The sequence below is a fragment of the Procambarus clarkii genome, chromosome 2 (assembly GCF_040958095.1).
Source record: "Procambarus clarkii isolate CNS0578487 chromosome 2, FALCON_Pclarkii_2.0, whole genome shotgun sequence".
NCBI lineage: Eukaryota > Metazoa > Arthropoda > Malacostraca > Decapoda > Cambaridae > Procambarus > Procambarus clarkii.
This window is the reverse complement of record NC_091151.1, coordinates 13000651-13018668: the sequence shown is the minus strand read 5'-3', so window position 1 is coordinate 13018668 and position 18018 is coordinate 13000651. Positions and strand designations below refer to the sequence as shown.

Genomic DNA, 18018 nt, shown 5'->3' with positions numbered 1-18018 from the left:
CCGGCACATACCCCCCCCCCCGGCACATACCCCCCCCCGGCACATACCCCCCCCCCGGCACATACCCCACCCCCCGGCACATACCCCCCCCCAGGCACATACCCCCCCCCCGGCACATACCCCCCCCCCGGCACATACCCCACCCCCCGGCACATACCCCACCCCCCGGCACATACCCCACCCCCCGGCACATACCCCACCCCCCGGCACATACCCCCCCCCCCGGCACATACCCCCCCCCCAGGCACATACCCCACCCCCAGGCACATACCCCCCCCCAGGCACATACCCCACCCCCCGGCACATACCCCCCCCCCAGGCACATACCCCCCCCCAGGCACATACCCCACCCCCCGGCACATACCCCACCCCCCGGCACATACCCCCCCCCAGGCACATACCCCACCCCCGGCACATACCCCACCCCCCGGCACATACCCCCCCCCCAGGCACATACCCCACCCCCCGGCACATACCCCACCCCCCGGCACATACCCCCCCCCCAGGCACATACCCCACCCCCCGGCACATACCCCCCCCCCCAGGCACATACCCCCCCCCCCAGGCACATACCCCCCCCCCCAGGCACATACCCCCCCCCCAGGCACATACCCCCCCCCCAGGCACATACCCCACCCCGGCACATACCCCCCCGGCACATACCCCACCCCCCTGGCACATACCCCACCCCCCGGCACATACACCCCCCCCAGGCACATACCCCCCCCCCAGGCACATACCCCCCCCCCAGGCACATACCCCCCCCAGGCACATACCCCCCCCAGGCACATACCCCCCCCCCGGCACATCCCCCCCTCCCCGGCACATCCCCCCCTCCCCGGCACATCCCCCCCTCCCCGGCACATCCCCCCCTCCCCGGCACATCCCCCCCTCCCCGGCACATCCCCCCCTCCCCGGCACATCCCCCCTCCCCGGCACATCCCCCCCTCCCCGGCACATACCCCCCCCGGCACATACCCCCCCCCCGACACATACCCCCCCGGCACATACCCCCCCACACGTCACATACCCCCCCGTCACATACCCCCCCCCCCCACCGGCACATACCCCCCCCCCGGCACATACCCCCCCCGGCACATACCCCCCCCCGCACATACCCCCCCCCCGCACATACCCCCCCCGCACATACCCCCCCCCCCCCCCGCACATACCCCCCCCCGCACATACCCCCCCCCCGCACATACCCCCCCCCGAACATACCCCCCCCCCCGAACATACCCCCCCCCGCACATACCCCCCCCCCCCCGCACATACCCCCCCCCCCGCACATACCCCCCCCCCCCCCGCACATACCCCCCCCCCCCCCGCACATACCGCCCCCCGGCACATACCGCCCCCCGGCACATACCGCCCCCCGGCACATACCCCCCCCCGGCACATACCCCCCCCCCCGGCACATACCCCCCCCCCGGCACATACCCCCCCCGGCACATACCCCCCCCCGGCACATACCCCCCCCCCCCCCGGCACATACACCCCCCGGCACATACCCCCCACGGCACATACCCCCCCGTCACATACCCCCCCCCGTCACATACCCCCCCCCCGTCACATACCCCCCCCCGTCACAGACCCCCCCCCGTCACAGACCCCCCCCCGTCACAGACCCCCCCCCGTCACAGACCCCCCCCCGTCACATACCCCCCCGTCACATACCCCCCCGTCACATACCCCCCCGTCACATACCCCCCCGTCACATACCCCCCCCGTCACATACCCCCCCCGTCACATACCCCCCCCCGTCACATACCCCCCCCCCGTCACATACCCCCCCGTCACATCCCCCCCCCCGTCACATCCCCCCCCCCGTCACATACCCCCCCCCGTCACATACCCCCCCCCCATCACATACCCCCCCCATCACATACCCCCCCCATCACATACCCCCCCCGTCACATACCCCCCCCGTCACATACCCCCCCCCCCGTCACATACCCCCCCCGTCACATACCCCCCCCCCCGTCACATACCCCCCCCCCCCGTCACATACCCCCCCCGTCACATACCCCCCCATCACATACCTACATCACATACGTCTGTGGTAAGTCTTTTTAGCTCAACCAATGTCTGACCTGATATTGTCTTGCGGGATGTTTCTCAAACTTTACATGAAGATGTTCAATTTAGTATTTTGATATGTTTAATGTGAAATTTCAGGTATGTACGAGGGTGCATCAGTACAGCGGCACTGCAGGTATGGTCAACCAGACCCATGAAATTGGTCTCGTACAACGGCACTGCAGGTATGGAGGGATTAAAGTTACTTTGAAAATCTTCTCTCGAATTGCAGTTGGTCACTATGTAGTGGGAAACATATTCCCACCTCAGTACAATAGGTGAAGGGAACACGTATTAATAATTTTAGTAGGTACACACTATACCTTGAAGCGGTTATCTTCTAATCGGTGTAGTCTAAAGCACTCCATGTGTTAACCACTTCAGAGTGGGGAAAAATCTTCGGACCCATAATTTGAACATTTAGTTGTGGTGTATCATATGGTTAATGTTAGGCCAACAATTTAGATTACATATCAATCCTCTTCTCCTCCCCTCCCTCCCCACCTCTTCCCGTCCATACTTGTTAGTCTGTCTTCTATCCCACCAGTCCAATCAAATATAAATAAAAATACCCAAGAAAGTGATGCTTCAGCTTTGATTAGGAGAGACTGGCGAGAGGAAAGCGTGAGGGGAAAGTATCGGGGCTAAACCTATCTAGCTGATAGGTTAAGCCTCGATACTGATACAATCCTACAGTTTCGTGAGGTTGAGCACTTGCAGCTACGTGGCCATTATCCTCATCTTGGACAAGGTATTGGTAGCCCCTGAACGCTGCGGCATTTCTGCAAATCGACAAATATTGTGGTAAGGCGGCAGGCTCTGTGAAGTGTTAGAGGTAACCGTTTCTGGGTCTTCGGAACGGGGTAACGTGGTGTTCTTGGTTTGTTGTTAGTGTTAAGTGCCCCTCATTATTGAGGGGAGAAATTATATAATAACTGGCTGATCTGCTATGAATACTCAAGTGGCATATGGTTTATGCTGGGAAAGGAGCCGTTACTAATGTCACTGGGGGATATTCCTTTTTCCCCAAGCTAACAAAGAAGGCTCCGAAGGAAGCAAGTTCTAGGCCGGATGTTCGCCAATGGTTTCCTTCATCCCAGACTAGAGCTTGTTAACTTTCTTTCGGATGCTTCCTGAAGCTGTAGAAATATATAACTTATGTAGAACCATCCTTTTTAGATTGTATGTTTGTTCCCGTACAAGATGGTGTCGCTGGAGAGGAGCCAGTGTCTTGGCTGCTGCTTGTATGGAAGATGCGGGGCAGCCTCTTGTTTTAAGGACTCTCCCAGAGCTCCTACAAGGCTTTACCCAGATTATTTTGCTCGCTAAATATACCTTTGACTCAGATTTTCGAAGAAAAATCATTGTATTAGAACTGTTGGATGATAGTTATAGCTTTGGGATTTGAGCAGCGGTCATCAGCAGAGCACTGCTCGAGAAATGTTGGAACGTGATCAGTTGAGCTGTGTAACAGCTCGTCCTCATAAAGAAAGGTTAAGGTCCATTCCATACACCTGCCAGACCTCCTCTTTATGAATGGAAAAATGGTTTACACATGACTCACAACTGATGACGTTCAAACATTTCTTGAACAGTGCTTCACTGACGACTGTTGTTTTAACCACAATGTTGTAAATGCTTCACCCACGTATTACAGATACAAATAATCACCATGAGAAACTAAATGCCTAACTTAATTAATGCCTAAATATGCAAAGTATGCTAATATATAAAAATATGTATTTGAGAATTCCTATTTTGAATGAACAGCGTGTTATATGAATGCGCCTTTAGTGTCGACCACTGGGTGGAATAAAACCAGAAAAAAAGTTGCGTGTAAACTTGTTTTTCATTGATAAACAAGAAGTTCGTTGGCTGGATTAACAATCATTTGTCTTTTATTGATGAGACGGTCTGAGCGAGGCGTGAACTATTCTTGAACAGTGCTTCACTGACATCAGCTTCTCGAATAGCAAGTCTGTAAATGCTTCACTAGTGGACTACAAACACAAATCACCAAAAAGTCTAATCACATAATGTACGCCTAATATACATTGAATTTTATAGTATAATAAATTAAGTATGGGAACAAATGTTTTTATTACGGTGTTAAAGTTTATAAACGTCTCGTGGGACGGCCGCTGCTCTAACGAGCCTAGCCTGAGGACGAGTTGATTAGTGTGGCTGGTGTTCACTATAGTGTGTGGAGGCCGTCAAATGTTGCATGCATAAATATTTTTATCACAGCAACACTAACACTTGCTCCGATCATCGTCCCTTTAATCTGGCAATACGAATTGTTGTTCACCCTGAAGAGGGTGACCTCAGTTACACATACGAGGCACTGTTATTAGTGCCTTATTTGTGGTCCTGCAGACTCCACCTTCCCTTAGTTTTCCCGTAATTTTGTCCTTAATTTAATACAAAAAAATTGTGCCAGTGCTTTGGCAGCTTTCCTGGTGTGCTTGGGTTTAGGGCTGACAAAGTGGGTCGTGTACTTCAGTCTCTGGCTGTAGGTTAAATTAAGGAATGCCCCAAATGGCTTGTTTATTATCACATAGACCAACCAGGTCGTAACACTTGCAGGAGAGAATATTCGAAGTAACTAAATCTTTTGTATGGGACTTTACCTCTTTGTTGTACCAATATCTTTCTTCCGTTGTACCCGTAGTCGCCGTCTCTTCTGTAGCTCTCCTCTAATTCTCTCGCCGGTAGTATTTAATCAAAATCTAATGCTCCTCCGAGGCCAGTGTTACACTTAGCGATCGTTCCCTTGCTTGTGACATGGTGTTCAATCAGATGACCTGGTTTATATTTTAGGGGAAGAACCATAGTGTGCTCTAGGGGGAGGGGGAGGTATCCTCTGTTATCAAATACCCGCAGGTCATCCCATGGTCTCAGTTGTAGCTGTAGCTGCTTTGTTGTGGAACTGGTCTTGGTGACTGGGCGTCTCCTCATCTTAGCCTCTTGGTCTGGGCCTGTCGTTGTCTCCGGTCTGTTTGCCATCTAACTTTATTAAATGAAGCTTTTATTCTTTCATTCGACAAGTATAAATTTTCTGCTGTATCCTGGGTTCCTTATGGAAGAGTTAGGAGTACGGACTTGGTAATCCTTAAAATTCTTTGTCAAAGTCCATAAGTAATCTGTCTGCTTGGAGTACTAGTTTTATCATTATCACACACAAAGTTAGGAGACTCTCCCTGGCTTCATGTTTTCACTCAGTTGATGGGTTCTGTCAATTCCGTGCTTGCTGCACGGTATTGGCTGGGTGGCCCCCGTCAGAAAAAGTACATCATTTGGTCTAATTTTCCTTTGTCCAATGATCGTGTGAACGAATAGACAAATGACAAATACCTAAACCAAAGATAATTCCATACACAAGTAATCTTTGTCTGTTCCATGTCATGGAAAAGTACCAAGGAGGTTAGGAGACCTGCCTTAACATGAGTGAACCCTTCTGTCCTGGGAGCACGAAACTAACCCTCTGCAGACGGAGTCACAATAACGTGGCTGAAGTATGTTGGCCAGACTTCACACTAGAAGGTGAAGGGACGACGACGTTTCGGTCCGTCCTGGACCATTCTCAAGTCGATTGGGTTGATAGATTTCTAACAATCGACTTGAGAATGGTCAAGGACGGACTGAAACGTCGTCGTCCCTTAACTTTCTAGTGTGGTCTGGTCAATAACTAACCCTCTGTTGTATCTGACTGGAACCACAGAGTTCCACTGACTGGTATAATCCACCCTGGTGATAGACATTGCAACGACTCTTGGAATATCCGTGGCCATCCCAGCCAGAGGGTTGCCCATAGATACCCAGCAAGGCTGACTTTGGTCCCAGACCAAAGGATACAAGAGGGTGCAAGGATGGAAATGCTCTTCTGGAGATTCCACGCTGATATAAAAGCGTGGAGACCATCTGGTCATACTCATTCGCACAACTTAACACAGTCGTGAAATTCCATTCTCTTCTACCAGGACAAAATTATGCTGTCTCCCTTACTCGTCTGGGTGATGCAGTCAATCATGTCTGTGCAGCCTTTATCCTTGAGATTTACTACCTATGGTATTTATATTATAAATTTTGTTTACTTGTAATTTCCCTTTCGGTATGCCAGGCTTTGGCCTTCTGGTTATGTGTAAGTTCTGGTACCATGAGTAAGTTTTCCCGACTAACACCATATATTCAAATGTCAATAGTAATCATTACTATTGACATTTGCTTACATGTTGGCTTGAAAAGTTAATTGTTGCCATGTCCAATAGTTTAGCTTGCGTTGTACCACTATATGGTTCTTGTATCTGTGCATGGTTGAAGTCCCCATTATTATTACCCGATAGATTTCTAACAGGCGACAGTCTACCCTTTCAGTTATAGTAGGTACTGCTATGTTTGTCATAATATTGCGGGTGGTCTGTCGTTTAATGGAGGGTTATATGTTACGGCTCCTATTTTTGGTCCTCCCATCGTCATGGTGCCTGTTATGTAGTCTCTGAACTCCTCGCACCCCTGGATATCCATCTCCTTGAAACACCAGTCCTTATCAGCAGGGCCGCCACTCCTCCCCATCCTTCCCTCAGCAGTGTGTGGTGTAATGTTGGCGCCAGTACACAGCCTTGTGGCACTCCAGAATAACGGTCAAAATAGTCAATGTGGTATTGAAGGAATCTTTCATTTTGTAGTCAAAAATATTGTCAGAAGTGGAAGGTCATTCCTAATTTTTATTTTCTGGTAAAGCCAATGTGTCGATGATTTTTAGTCTACTAACAGGTGTTGCCTTGATATATTGTGTGGTTAAAGTGCAGCTTCTCGGTATGTTAAGAACGTATTGTTCAGACCGGTTGGGGCTGACTGAGATTTTCCGTAGTGTCACAATCTGGAGGACGTTTTGTGCAGCCCTTATACATAGGTTTCGGATCTAAACAAATCACAAATTTTTATACCGGTGTTTTCAGGCCGTTCTGAGTTCTAGTTGGTTCTTAAATTTTGATGAGGCAATTATTTAAAGTGTGACGGCTTTGGAAAGAGCAGGATTCCAATTAACCATCTTAGTGGCGGTTGTATATGATACTTAAATTGTGGTGTACAAATGAAGATTTCAGTGACAGGAATATTGCATTAAAAGGAATGTTCAGTTTCATGAGATTGTAGACATTTTTACTCGGCTATTTCTCATACAAGGAGTGAGGTGGTATGTTGCACCACTTAATAGTGTGTTAACGGCACATAATAATTTATCTCCGAGCAATGCTGGGGATGTAGGGATCTCCTATGACCTGAAGGGAAAAGGTAGTGTTGACTTGGATGATTCTCTCTAGTATGGTTGGAAGCTTCAGTTCTTTCCCCATGTTAATTCTTGTGCTTCTTGGGGCACCAAGAATTACCCTCATGGCTTCGTTCTATTCTAGTTTGTTCAGAACAGAGGCGGGGAAGCTAAGTGCAAGGCATAATAATCAAGTAGGGATCTAACAAACATGTTGAATAATCTAGCATATTTAACATGTATACCAATATTCTTACTAGTAAGTATTTTCAGTGATTTGAATTTTAACCTACGCTGTAGGTCGTTTACAATGTCACTGATACCTACTCTGGTATTTGTGCTGCCCACATGTTTGTATGGTTTGGTTGTTAACTTTGAAAGCAAGAGGCGCACTGGTTGTTTTCTGGGAGAAAGAGCAATGGATAACGTTAAAGACCGAATTCAATGCTTTTATCAGCGAGTGACTCGAGTAGGGGTTGCAGTCTTGTTTTGTTTGAAATATCCAAACTAATGTCATCGACATAACAGATGACAGCTTTATCAGCAAGTGTGCAAATACCAGTTTTTGTGCATTAGGATATTGAACTGTTGAGCAAAGCGCCCTACTCTGCGGTGTACCCAAATCAAAGGGTGCAGAATGTTTACTTTTGACTCCCTTGAAAGAACTGAGGCAATTCTGATACTCGTGTGCCCCTTGAGCTATGTCAAATCTTCCCTAAACTCCAAAAGAAGCTAATTCTAAGATTTCTCTCACCTTTTTGCTGTATCAGGAGGAGTTTAAGGTCAATAAATGCCACCTAAGAGCATGGGTCTTGTCTAACAAAATATTCAGCAAATCAAATTTGAATGCTTCTTCAAGGAAGGAAACCATAAAGGATAGGAGCAAGTTGGGGGCTAATTTGAAACATTAACTTGTCGAGCATAATTCTGGTTGATTATAGTCGCTGGGAGGACGTTATGTGTAAAGTTCTCTCGAACTTTACACATACAGGATGTCAGACATGGGTCTGAAGGCACAAAGAAATCACATAATGTGATGTATAATGAGGAGGAGCTTGTGAGTAGGATTCGATCATCTGCTCTGGGTACTCCCAAGCATCCCAGGTTGGAATCCTTTTGACCATGTTGTGGTACAGTTGTCTAAGGTGCTTGCTTGGTCCCTAGAGCTTAGGTTCGACTCCTTCTCACGACTCCTACTTATTTTATCGTATGGGTCAGAATGTTTGCGAATTTGGCTTGGGTATTGGTATTAGTCGGTATCCAGCGGTCAGGCAAGATACCATGCCTCGGACTTTGATTAAATAGTTCTAGCAGAGGACTATAGTAGGGGAATTGAGGATGTGGCAGATACCTTTTGTCCTGGTTTGACAAACAATTGCAAGGATTGAAAACGTGCATGAGTCACGTTGCAATGGTGTTCCTTACAAAGTTGCAAGTTTAGTAAACGGAAATTTTTTGAGTTGCAAAATAAAATAGTAGTTAAGGGCATAAGTTGTGAACGAAGTTAAAAGGGAAACCCAAATGATTCGTGTAGTTTTTCGAAATGTTTCATAAATTAGGTAGTGGAAGTATAGTTGTTCAACTGTAATTTTCATTGCAACATTCTTGAGAATGAGGGAAAGTGAAAAATAGATGAGAATTAAAAAAGTTTAAAATTGATTCGTACAGTATATAATTTTGTATAATGAAATTAAGCATTAGCAAGAAAGATACAGCAAGCATTATGCTTAAGTTTCGGGAGGAGAAACGTTTAGGGAAGAGTTTCAAATTGTCAGTTTCAGTGAAGCAAATAAGGATTTACAAAGGATAAAAGTGTAAAGGGTTTTTCAAGGAACGCTTCAAATTGATTGTGAACCAATTAAGGTTTACAGATAGCAGATATGCATGTCGAGGTTAGTGCAAGCATGAACGAACGTTTAGGGGGAGTGAAATACAATAACTGTTAGCAATGAATTCTTTCCCGTACAAGTGCAAAACCCAGTCGAGACTGTCTTCCCTTCCAATCAACAGCTGACAGTCGTGACTGTCTCCCCTTCCATTCATCAGCTGACAGTCGTGACTGTCTCCCCTTCCATTCATCAGCTGATAAATGCCCACCCTCCTCCCACTCGACACATTTAGTGTATATGTTTATTCGTCACTAACTCTCCTTACCTAACCTAAATAGTCCTATTGTATGTACAGGAGCGAATTAAGTGTGATACTAACACAAGTATACCTTATGCAGGCGATGAGTCACAGTAACGTAGCTAAAGTATGTTGACCAGACCCCACACTAGAAGGTGAAGGGACGACCTTCGTCCTTCAAATGTGTGGTCTGGTCAACACAAGTATACCTTAGTGCACCCTGTTAAAACACCATCCACCTACCCGTGATTCATCGTCGTGTTAATCCACCATTCATCTAAGGGTTCATGCCGTTATCCACCATCTCCCAGCGCCTCTATCCAAGTGTCCCATAGTGCTAGCTCCTCTGGCTGCTGCTTCCCAGTTTTTTAACTATTGTAGAGAATCGTACATTAGCGATCCAACTGTGTAAGGTGTTTCTCATTCAGTATATTAAGCATCATGTATTATGCAGCATATTCTAATAAGAAAAAGGTTATTCAGAAGTTTTTTCCGCTGATAGCACGTATTAAGGATGTCGATTATACAGTGTGCTTAAACATAATACTCTACTGATGTAGAAAGGAACACTAGATTATATGATTACTAACATAATAATGCGTGTGTTAACTCGCACAATGAAAAATGTCAGTTAAAAAACAATAATGCACACAGACAACCTATGCACTGGACATTATCAGTAACATTCCCCAGGCGTGTTTGACAGTGCTGTCGCCTTGTTGTTTGCGGCGTGTGCCTGGGAATGCACAGTGCATAGGTTCAAATTCTCATCACGTCTCTCACCGATTTTCTCATTGATACATCACGTTAGTGTGATTGCTCTGTGTATCAGAGGTGCCTATCAGTCCAACTAGATGGGTACTCAACCCTCTTGAAGGGAACCTTTTCTTAACACTTTGACTTGCCTCGCTAATATGGCTTCTGTTACGGCCCTATTGGGTCGCAACCGGGTTCTTCTCTGATGTTATTAGTTTGGGTATCCGGCCCCAAGTTAGTAGTGGCTTTCAAGGGGTGTGTTCCATAACGCAAGTTAAAGGGGAAGGGATACATATGCACTGCTTTATATATATAATCACCACCACCATAAATAAATATATAAACTGTCACACGGGGGTATAAATACACAATGTAGAGAATCGTCTTCCTCTGAAGACACAGGATGCTCCACGGTGCTCACGATGAGTAACCCTGGTTTCTTTCTTCGTGGCCCACGCTGAATCCTCTTGGCTTCTCTAGGCGAATCTACCCTGGCCACAGGCCAGCCAAAACACGGTCCCACTGGGTGCTCCGTCGTGGAGGCCTTCAACCACAAATCCAGCCTGTAGCTGGCAGGTTCCGATCAGCTCCGCTGTGTAGGCCACTCCACGACCAATACTAGGGTTGCGAGCCCTAGGCAGGAGCCTCGTGTGATTCCGCTGATAACTCTTTTCTCTCAGCACCACAGTGGCTAGTCTCTTCCAGCAGCCAGCCCCGGATAAGACGATTCCTGGTACTGCCACGTCACAGGCAGGCTAACACTACTCAACAGTGTTCGTCCGGGGGTGACTCACAGCTTCTGCAGAGCAAACTCATGAAGAGACCTTGGGTAGACTGCCCCATCGTCCAATACAGCAGTCCCAGGTCGACTCTGTAATCAGACACGTCATTAGTACTGGGGCTAGTGAGCCTCACTTACAGGCTTAGACACAAACGTCCACCTATCCACTCCATAGAAGGCGTTGCTGTCTAAGCGCCACCTCACCAGAGGTCAGCAGCGGCTATGTTATGAGCTGATCAAGACGGGAATCCAGCCCCTGTGGCCGGTATATCCAGTCCTTGCTAGATGGTGTCGTCCATTTGGAGGGGGTTTCGGGAGCTGACTCACAGATAGCGTTGTCGTCGCTGCTCCGTGCTACGACGCTGGACTCGGGTCCGTAACAGCTTCTCTCTTCACAAATGTCAATGATTTACAAAACATCCAGTCAAAATACTGGTATAAAAAATGCATAACAAAGAACATTTAATACTCAATACAAAGTGTTAAAATGTGCGTTGTTAAATAAGAGATTTCCGCTATACTTGCCGACTCTCCTGATGACAACTGGCCCAGTGTAGGACACGCCAGGGATGGGTCAGGTAATCTTCGTCTCAAAGACTCGGCCTTCATTTGTTCAGGAACTGACAGGCAAATCGATGTGGACTATGATGCATGGACTAGTCACAGTGGAAGACAATTCAACACACAAATAGCAAGTTCTTGAAAATCAAATCCACATCCAGGTGTCGTTATTTACACAAGATGGTGGCTGTGACCACAGATGGGTGGCCACTACGGTCAAGCACTTACAGCTGCCCGAGGTTCAGTAACCACCAGGAGGAGGATGATGGTAACGTTTGTACCTGTAGTACCGAGGCTTGAAGCTGCTAGAGATTGCTGGTGACGTGCACAGTTGGGGACATGTGTAAGAATATGGGATTTAGCTGCCCTCGCTACTCTGGTGGACAATTCATGCATAGCATCTGTTGTTCGTGATGTTCTTGTATTAAATGTTCTCAGACGAATCATTCTGGGTTTGCAGCAAGCTACAGTGATATGAGGAGGAGGATTACCACAGCTGTTGATGCTTGTTGACTGAATGTGTGTCCGGCCGGCCAGGAGTGCGTGCGGCCGGGAGTTAGTGTGGCCAGGAGGGCATTTTCTATCTTCTTTAATAATTGGGAGGGATCAAACATGTTTGGTGTCTGCGTTAAGGCCAAGACGCTAATAAAAATATTACATAATGGCTTGATCTATCCATTAGGAATTAAACGAAGATATAATAAAATTACGAGTAGTGAAGCATCAGGCGAGAGGTAGTCGTAACTAAGAACAATAGACTGTGGTGATAGCTCATAATGACCTACATTACTAGGATGAGCCGATCACCAGCCATGAGACTCGCCGCCGGCGCCACTGGTACAGCAGGCCCCACACGGGTTTGTTCTCTGGAAAACTTCAGATTCTGAGCAACCATCAGCTCAAATCCTCGCAGTTTTGTGAGGAACAACTCATCAATACCCAGACTCGGTGCTGTTGATGTAACATGTTGACTGTACTCGCGTGTGCCCGCCTGTCTACCCAGGAGTGCGCGCCGCACTATTGTTTGGAAGGAACGTTGCAGATTTCTTCTGCACTTCTTGGATAAATACAGTTAAGTATCTGTTGTCCACCTGTCTAGATTTGTGTACACCCCAGTATGCAGGCGACTCGCACTGTTACGACAGTGGTCTGGTCCCCCGGCTCCCAATGGTCTTCTACTCGTGTGTGTGAGGGCCGCATCACTGAGCAGGTCGAGACCCTGTGGGCAGTGCCACAATGAGAACTTAACTGAACTTGACAGGGAAAGGTATACCAAACTACTCAACTAGGTGTTGGGTATCCCTGATTCCATCTGGGAAATTCATTTTATGACCTCCGTTGAAGAGCGATAAATTTATCCAGACCCAGGAGTGTCTCAAGCATTAGGTAGGAATGTGAATAGGCTCTCACTACTGGGAGACGTCAAAAGGAAGTCGAGGAGAAAGAGGAAATGGAAGCAGTTTACGGACGAGGAGGAACAGTTCAGAGGAACAGTAAAAATGAGATACGCTATCGAGGCTACACCAAGTACTTTTCACAGCAAGAATTCAGTCATAATGTACATAGAGGGACAGAACCAGTCATACACCATCCAGTGTCAGACTCTGCACTTCTTCCCAAATTGTTGACATAGAATTGCAAACTTTCAAAACCCATAATGCAGACAGACTACTTTCCTACAGCATATGGCATAGTAACTAAAATGGAAAAGAAGTAGAGTTCAAACTTTCCATCACTGTCAACGTGAAAGGAGAAATTGACACAACCAGACCAAAAGACTGCAAATTACCTGGAAACGGTAACACTCCATCAAAGAAAACCTGAATGCTTCGAAAAGCTGGACCCTTCAGAAAGACGCACAAGAGTCGTGCTGTTGGGATATCCAGTCAACTTTCCACTGGATCCAAAACTAGAACACGTGCAAATTTTGAATGCAAAACTGTCACACACAAATAGACAAAGCAGTGAATCGTCAGGTTCTGGTGACTTACGGGACCACAAACGTTCAATCTCGGAAATTAGGGAATATATCCAACCAAAAAACTGTACCTCCAAGCACAAGGCAAACCAGACCACAACAGCCAAATGTCCAAGTTGAGGAAATATTATTCCTGGAGAACAACCACACGGAATGAAAAGGTGCAGACCGATTAGGTCAGGATAATCAGACCTGCAGTACATGCACTAACATTGTCTGGAACACTCATGTACAGCCACAACAGATGTCAACGTTCATATAACACAATTCATCACACAACGCCAAATCAGAAAATGCACAAACCCACTGCAGACATACAACACGGAAACAAAATGTATTCACTTTCAGTCAACAAAACAGATTTACAGTTTTACGGAGGTCCAGCTAAAAACATTGAAGATCATGGCAAAGACCGTTACCAATTGTTTTCAGATGACGCAGAATGCCTCGCAACAAGACTCGAACAATCGCTTGTGTAATAATGGAGAAGATCGTGCAGCAGACCAGTTACACAAGAAACAGTAGGAAAGGCGACGGAGCACAAGAGGACAAAAATATGGATATAGACTACCACTAACTTTCGGGTAGTCACATCAGACCATAAAGATCCACAAAAGGAACTTCAGGAAAGAGTGGCGAATGAAGATCAACGGAATCTTGTAATACAAGAGACAAACATGAACAATTAATTCAGTCCGATTTGCAGCGACACTGCTAGCCAAGTGGAGACTATGGTCGTTGACTCCGAAGAGGAGTCCTACTAGGAAAGACAACACCAACAAACGGTAATCTGTTAGTTACGAATTCTGCATTAGAACAATGTCTTGGACATGAAGAAAACACACTTCTGGAGGCTGCAATCGGTACAAAAGCAGATATAATATTTTTGCAAGAAACTGTCTTCCCAGCCACGAAATCCTTCAAAGTAGCTGGATATCACCAATTATTATACCTCATGAACAGGGGGAGGAGGAGGATTAATGATCCTCGTGAAGTAACACCATAAGAGCAAGAAAAGACCCAGTTTCGTGTGTGGTGATGAGTAGTGGTAATAGAAATAACAGTGAATATGGCTAATATCGAGCTCCTCGTATATAACGTCTACAAGCCCCTAGAGGTAAATTAGCAGAGGAAGTGCTTGCCGTGGAAATGCATGATATAGTTATTACCTGGGATTATAATGCTTATAATCTGGAGGTAGGTGTGACTGGACCAGCCAAAACAGATGAGCCAGTTGGCTAAAATTATGAGAAGTACCTGAGATTGCATTCCTCAACCATGCAGAACCACACACACACACACACACACACACACACACACACACACACACACACACACACACACACACACACACACACACACACACACACACACACACACACACACACACACACACACACACACACACACACACACACACACACACATACACATACACATACACATACACACACACACACACACACATATATATATATTCAAGGAGCTTCTAAAGTTAATCACAAAAGCATTCAAGCATCAGGCGAAGTGTGAAGAAGATCCTGTGAGCACCAGTGGCCACTATACTACTATCACTACACTAAACATAGAATGATCTCCTACACCACGTGCACAACCTACGTGGAATGTAATAAAGGCCAACTGGAATATATACCAGGACGAGCATGAAAAATGGCATACTTCACATTCGCCACTTAAGGATTCGGACACGAGACCAATCTCCAGGAAGCCATTACAGCTGTTGAAAAAAATATTCAATCATCCCAGAAAACACAAAACGAAAAAACTATTGGTTCTACAGTAATGAAGTTAAAGAACAAAACCAAAGAGTCGACTGAAAACCCCCTAGAGAAATTGCACACCAGAAGGAAGCACTCTGCTAAGAGCAGTGATATATGAAGCTACACTAGTTTCTAAAGAGTTAAGAGGCACGATGGTTTGATTGGTGTCACTCTAAATGAACATAGAAGTTTTTGAGAGATGGGGACATTAAAACAACGATAGGTCGACCAACCTCGACAACATGAATGTATTTAACAATTGCAAGAGGCTGAGTGACTTGCTGTCCAGTTTGCAGGAAAAGCTTCATATCAGATCCTGCAATGGTCAGGAGGCAGATAGGAAAAACAAGAAAGGTTGACGGCCATTTGAAAGAGTATAGCTACAGATGACGAATGTGAGACACTGCTAAACAAGAACTAATCCGAGACGACAAAAAAGTGGCAATGACACTGCATCAAGTGCTAATAGTATTACATGCTCAATGATCGCACACGCCGGTCCTGCTGGAGAACAAGGGATATTGTACGTTATCAGTGCATCTTGGGAGCTCGGCAAACAACCGTCCTCTTGGAAGAAAGCAGACATCATTCCGATTACTACACCGAAAGACCCTGGCAATTACACCAATTTCATTAACATAATTAATAGAACCAATGAAGAGCAGAGGTGCCATAGGCACAATCAGAGAACACTGTATAAACATCAGAGGTCCGAGGTTGTTCAACGTCCTCCCAGCAAGCATAAGAAATATTGCCGGAACAACCGTGGACATTTTCAAGAGGAAACTAGATTTATTCCTCCAAGGAGTGCCGGACCAACCGGGCTGTGGTGGGTATGTGGGCCTGCGGGCCGCTCCAAGCAACAGCCTGGTGGACCAAACTCTCACAAGTCGAGCCTGGCCTCGGGCCGGGCTTGGGGAGTAGAAGAACTCCCAGAACCCCATCAACCGGGTATCAACCAGGTATAATGTATTAGTAAAATTGCAGAACTGATGGTCTTAGAGGCTACTGTGAAAAACTGGAGACCTGCCTAAGAATATATTTAGTTTCACTAGAGGAGTAGGTACTGGAAACTGCACAGCAACATTAATAGTAAGAGTCAACTCCGATTCGGTTATAATGATCTTCCCTGATCTAGAAAAAGCATTCGAACTTGGAGGTCAACAAGTATTTTTACACACGTTATTTATAAAAGGGTGTCGAGAGAAAAATACGAGCATGGGTTAAAGATTCTTAGTCACAGATGTGCCAGAGTAAAACTGAATGGCCAAGTGTCAGATCACACTTGTATGAGAATGGAACTGTACAAGGAGTCGTCTTCAGTCCTATTCTTTTTAACATCCTTATGGAAAACCTCGTTACCATGACATTTGCAGGAGTCAAATTGCTAAGATAAGCTGATATAGTAGTAGTCGTCACAGGTCCTTCACTTTTGAATAAAACACAAGTGGCGCTAGATAAAGTAACATCTGAATGCAGCATTTTGACAAAAAAATCTTCACAGAACTCTGAGGCAATGAGCCGAGGTGACTGCACTCCAGACAGGCTAAGACTCAAAAGCAACAGGTGTGGATGGCATCAAATCCAAGGTCTTAAGGGAACCGGCAGAAGAACTATGCCTACCGCTGAAACTACTTTACACAAAATCTCGGGACCAAGAGGTAGTTCCCCTAGATTGGAAATACGCAAATGTGTCACCTATTTTCAAAAAAGGAGAAAGAGCTCGGTATAAAACTACCAGCCGATCAGCTTTACATCATACATCTGCAAGCTCATGGGAAAGAATCCTCGGGGAGGGAATCATTCATCATCTTTCAGTGTACAATCTAGTACAATCGGAACCACATGATTGTTAAAAACACATTCTGCCCTACAATCTTGCTCACATTTTTGGAAACGGTAACCAGCTACTAAAAGGCCTTCCAATAAATGTAGTATATATGGATTGTGCTAAAGGTTTTGATAAGGAACCACATGAGACTGGCAAGAAAATTACAGGTCCATAGACTAAATACTAAAATATTAGAATGGGTAAAACAATGGTTGAAGGAAAGAAAACGAAGGGTTTTCTAAGTGCTAAATCGAAACGAAACAGAATGGAGAAATGTGGTAGGTGGGGGTACCACAAGGGTGCATTTTGGGACCTACCCTATTCGTCACATTGACAGATGAGAATATTACAAACCACATCATGAAATTTGCAGTCGACGCAAAGAGTTATAGTAAAGTGGGAAATGACAATGATATTAGCCTTAAAAAGAGAGCCACATGAACTCCACAGATGGTCAGAAGACTGGCAAATGCTCTTTAATATCGACAAAAGTAAGACCATGCACGTGGGATAACAACCCACGCCACGATAACCAAATTAATAGCATTACTTTACAGCAGATTGATGAAGAAAATGACCTTGTAGTCAAAATCCACCACTCATTAAAAGTTGCACAACAGGAGGGTGCAGCAGTCAGAAAAGCAAACGAAACATTTGAGATTATCAAGCGAACTTTTGACGATAAGAAAAAAACCGGTATTGGTTCAACTGTGTGAATCTCTGGTGCGCCCCCATTTTGATTTCTGTTTGCATGCACGGAGACCTCATTTTCAGAGGCAATAGCTGCTCTGAAGAAGGTGAAACTTTAGGCAACAGAAGTCGTTCCCAACCCGTCCACTTAAAATTACATAGGTTTTC

At 46.2% G+C, this 18018-nt stretch overlaps 1 protein-coding gene across 10 annotated transcripts in view; it reads left to right on the top strand.

Annotated features, from left to right (window-relative positions):
- Positions 1–18018, top strand: part of LOC138364257 (uncharacterized) — a 183098-nt gene that overhangs the window by 126862 nt on the left and 38218 nt on the right. For 2 of the 10 annotated variants that reach the window (XR_011228369.1, XM_069323677.1), the window contains one exon: positions 2179–2264. The exons of 6 other annotated variants lie outside the window; for them this stretch is intronic. Coding sequence is in view for 3 of the 4 variants with exons in the window: in XM_069323677.1 (XP_069179778.1) it covers positions 2234–2264 (31 nt within the window). In the remaining variant the exon portion in view is untranslated. The remainder of the gene's footprint in view (positions 1–2178; positions 2265–18018) is intronic. 2 more of the 10 variants (XM_069323675.1, XM_069323673.1) reach the window with 1 other exon arrangement.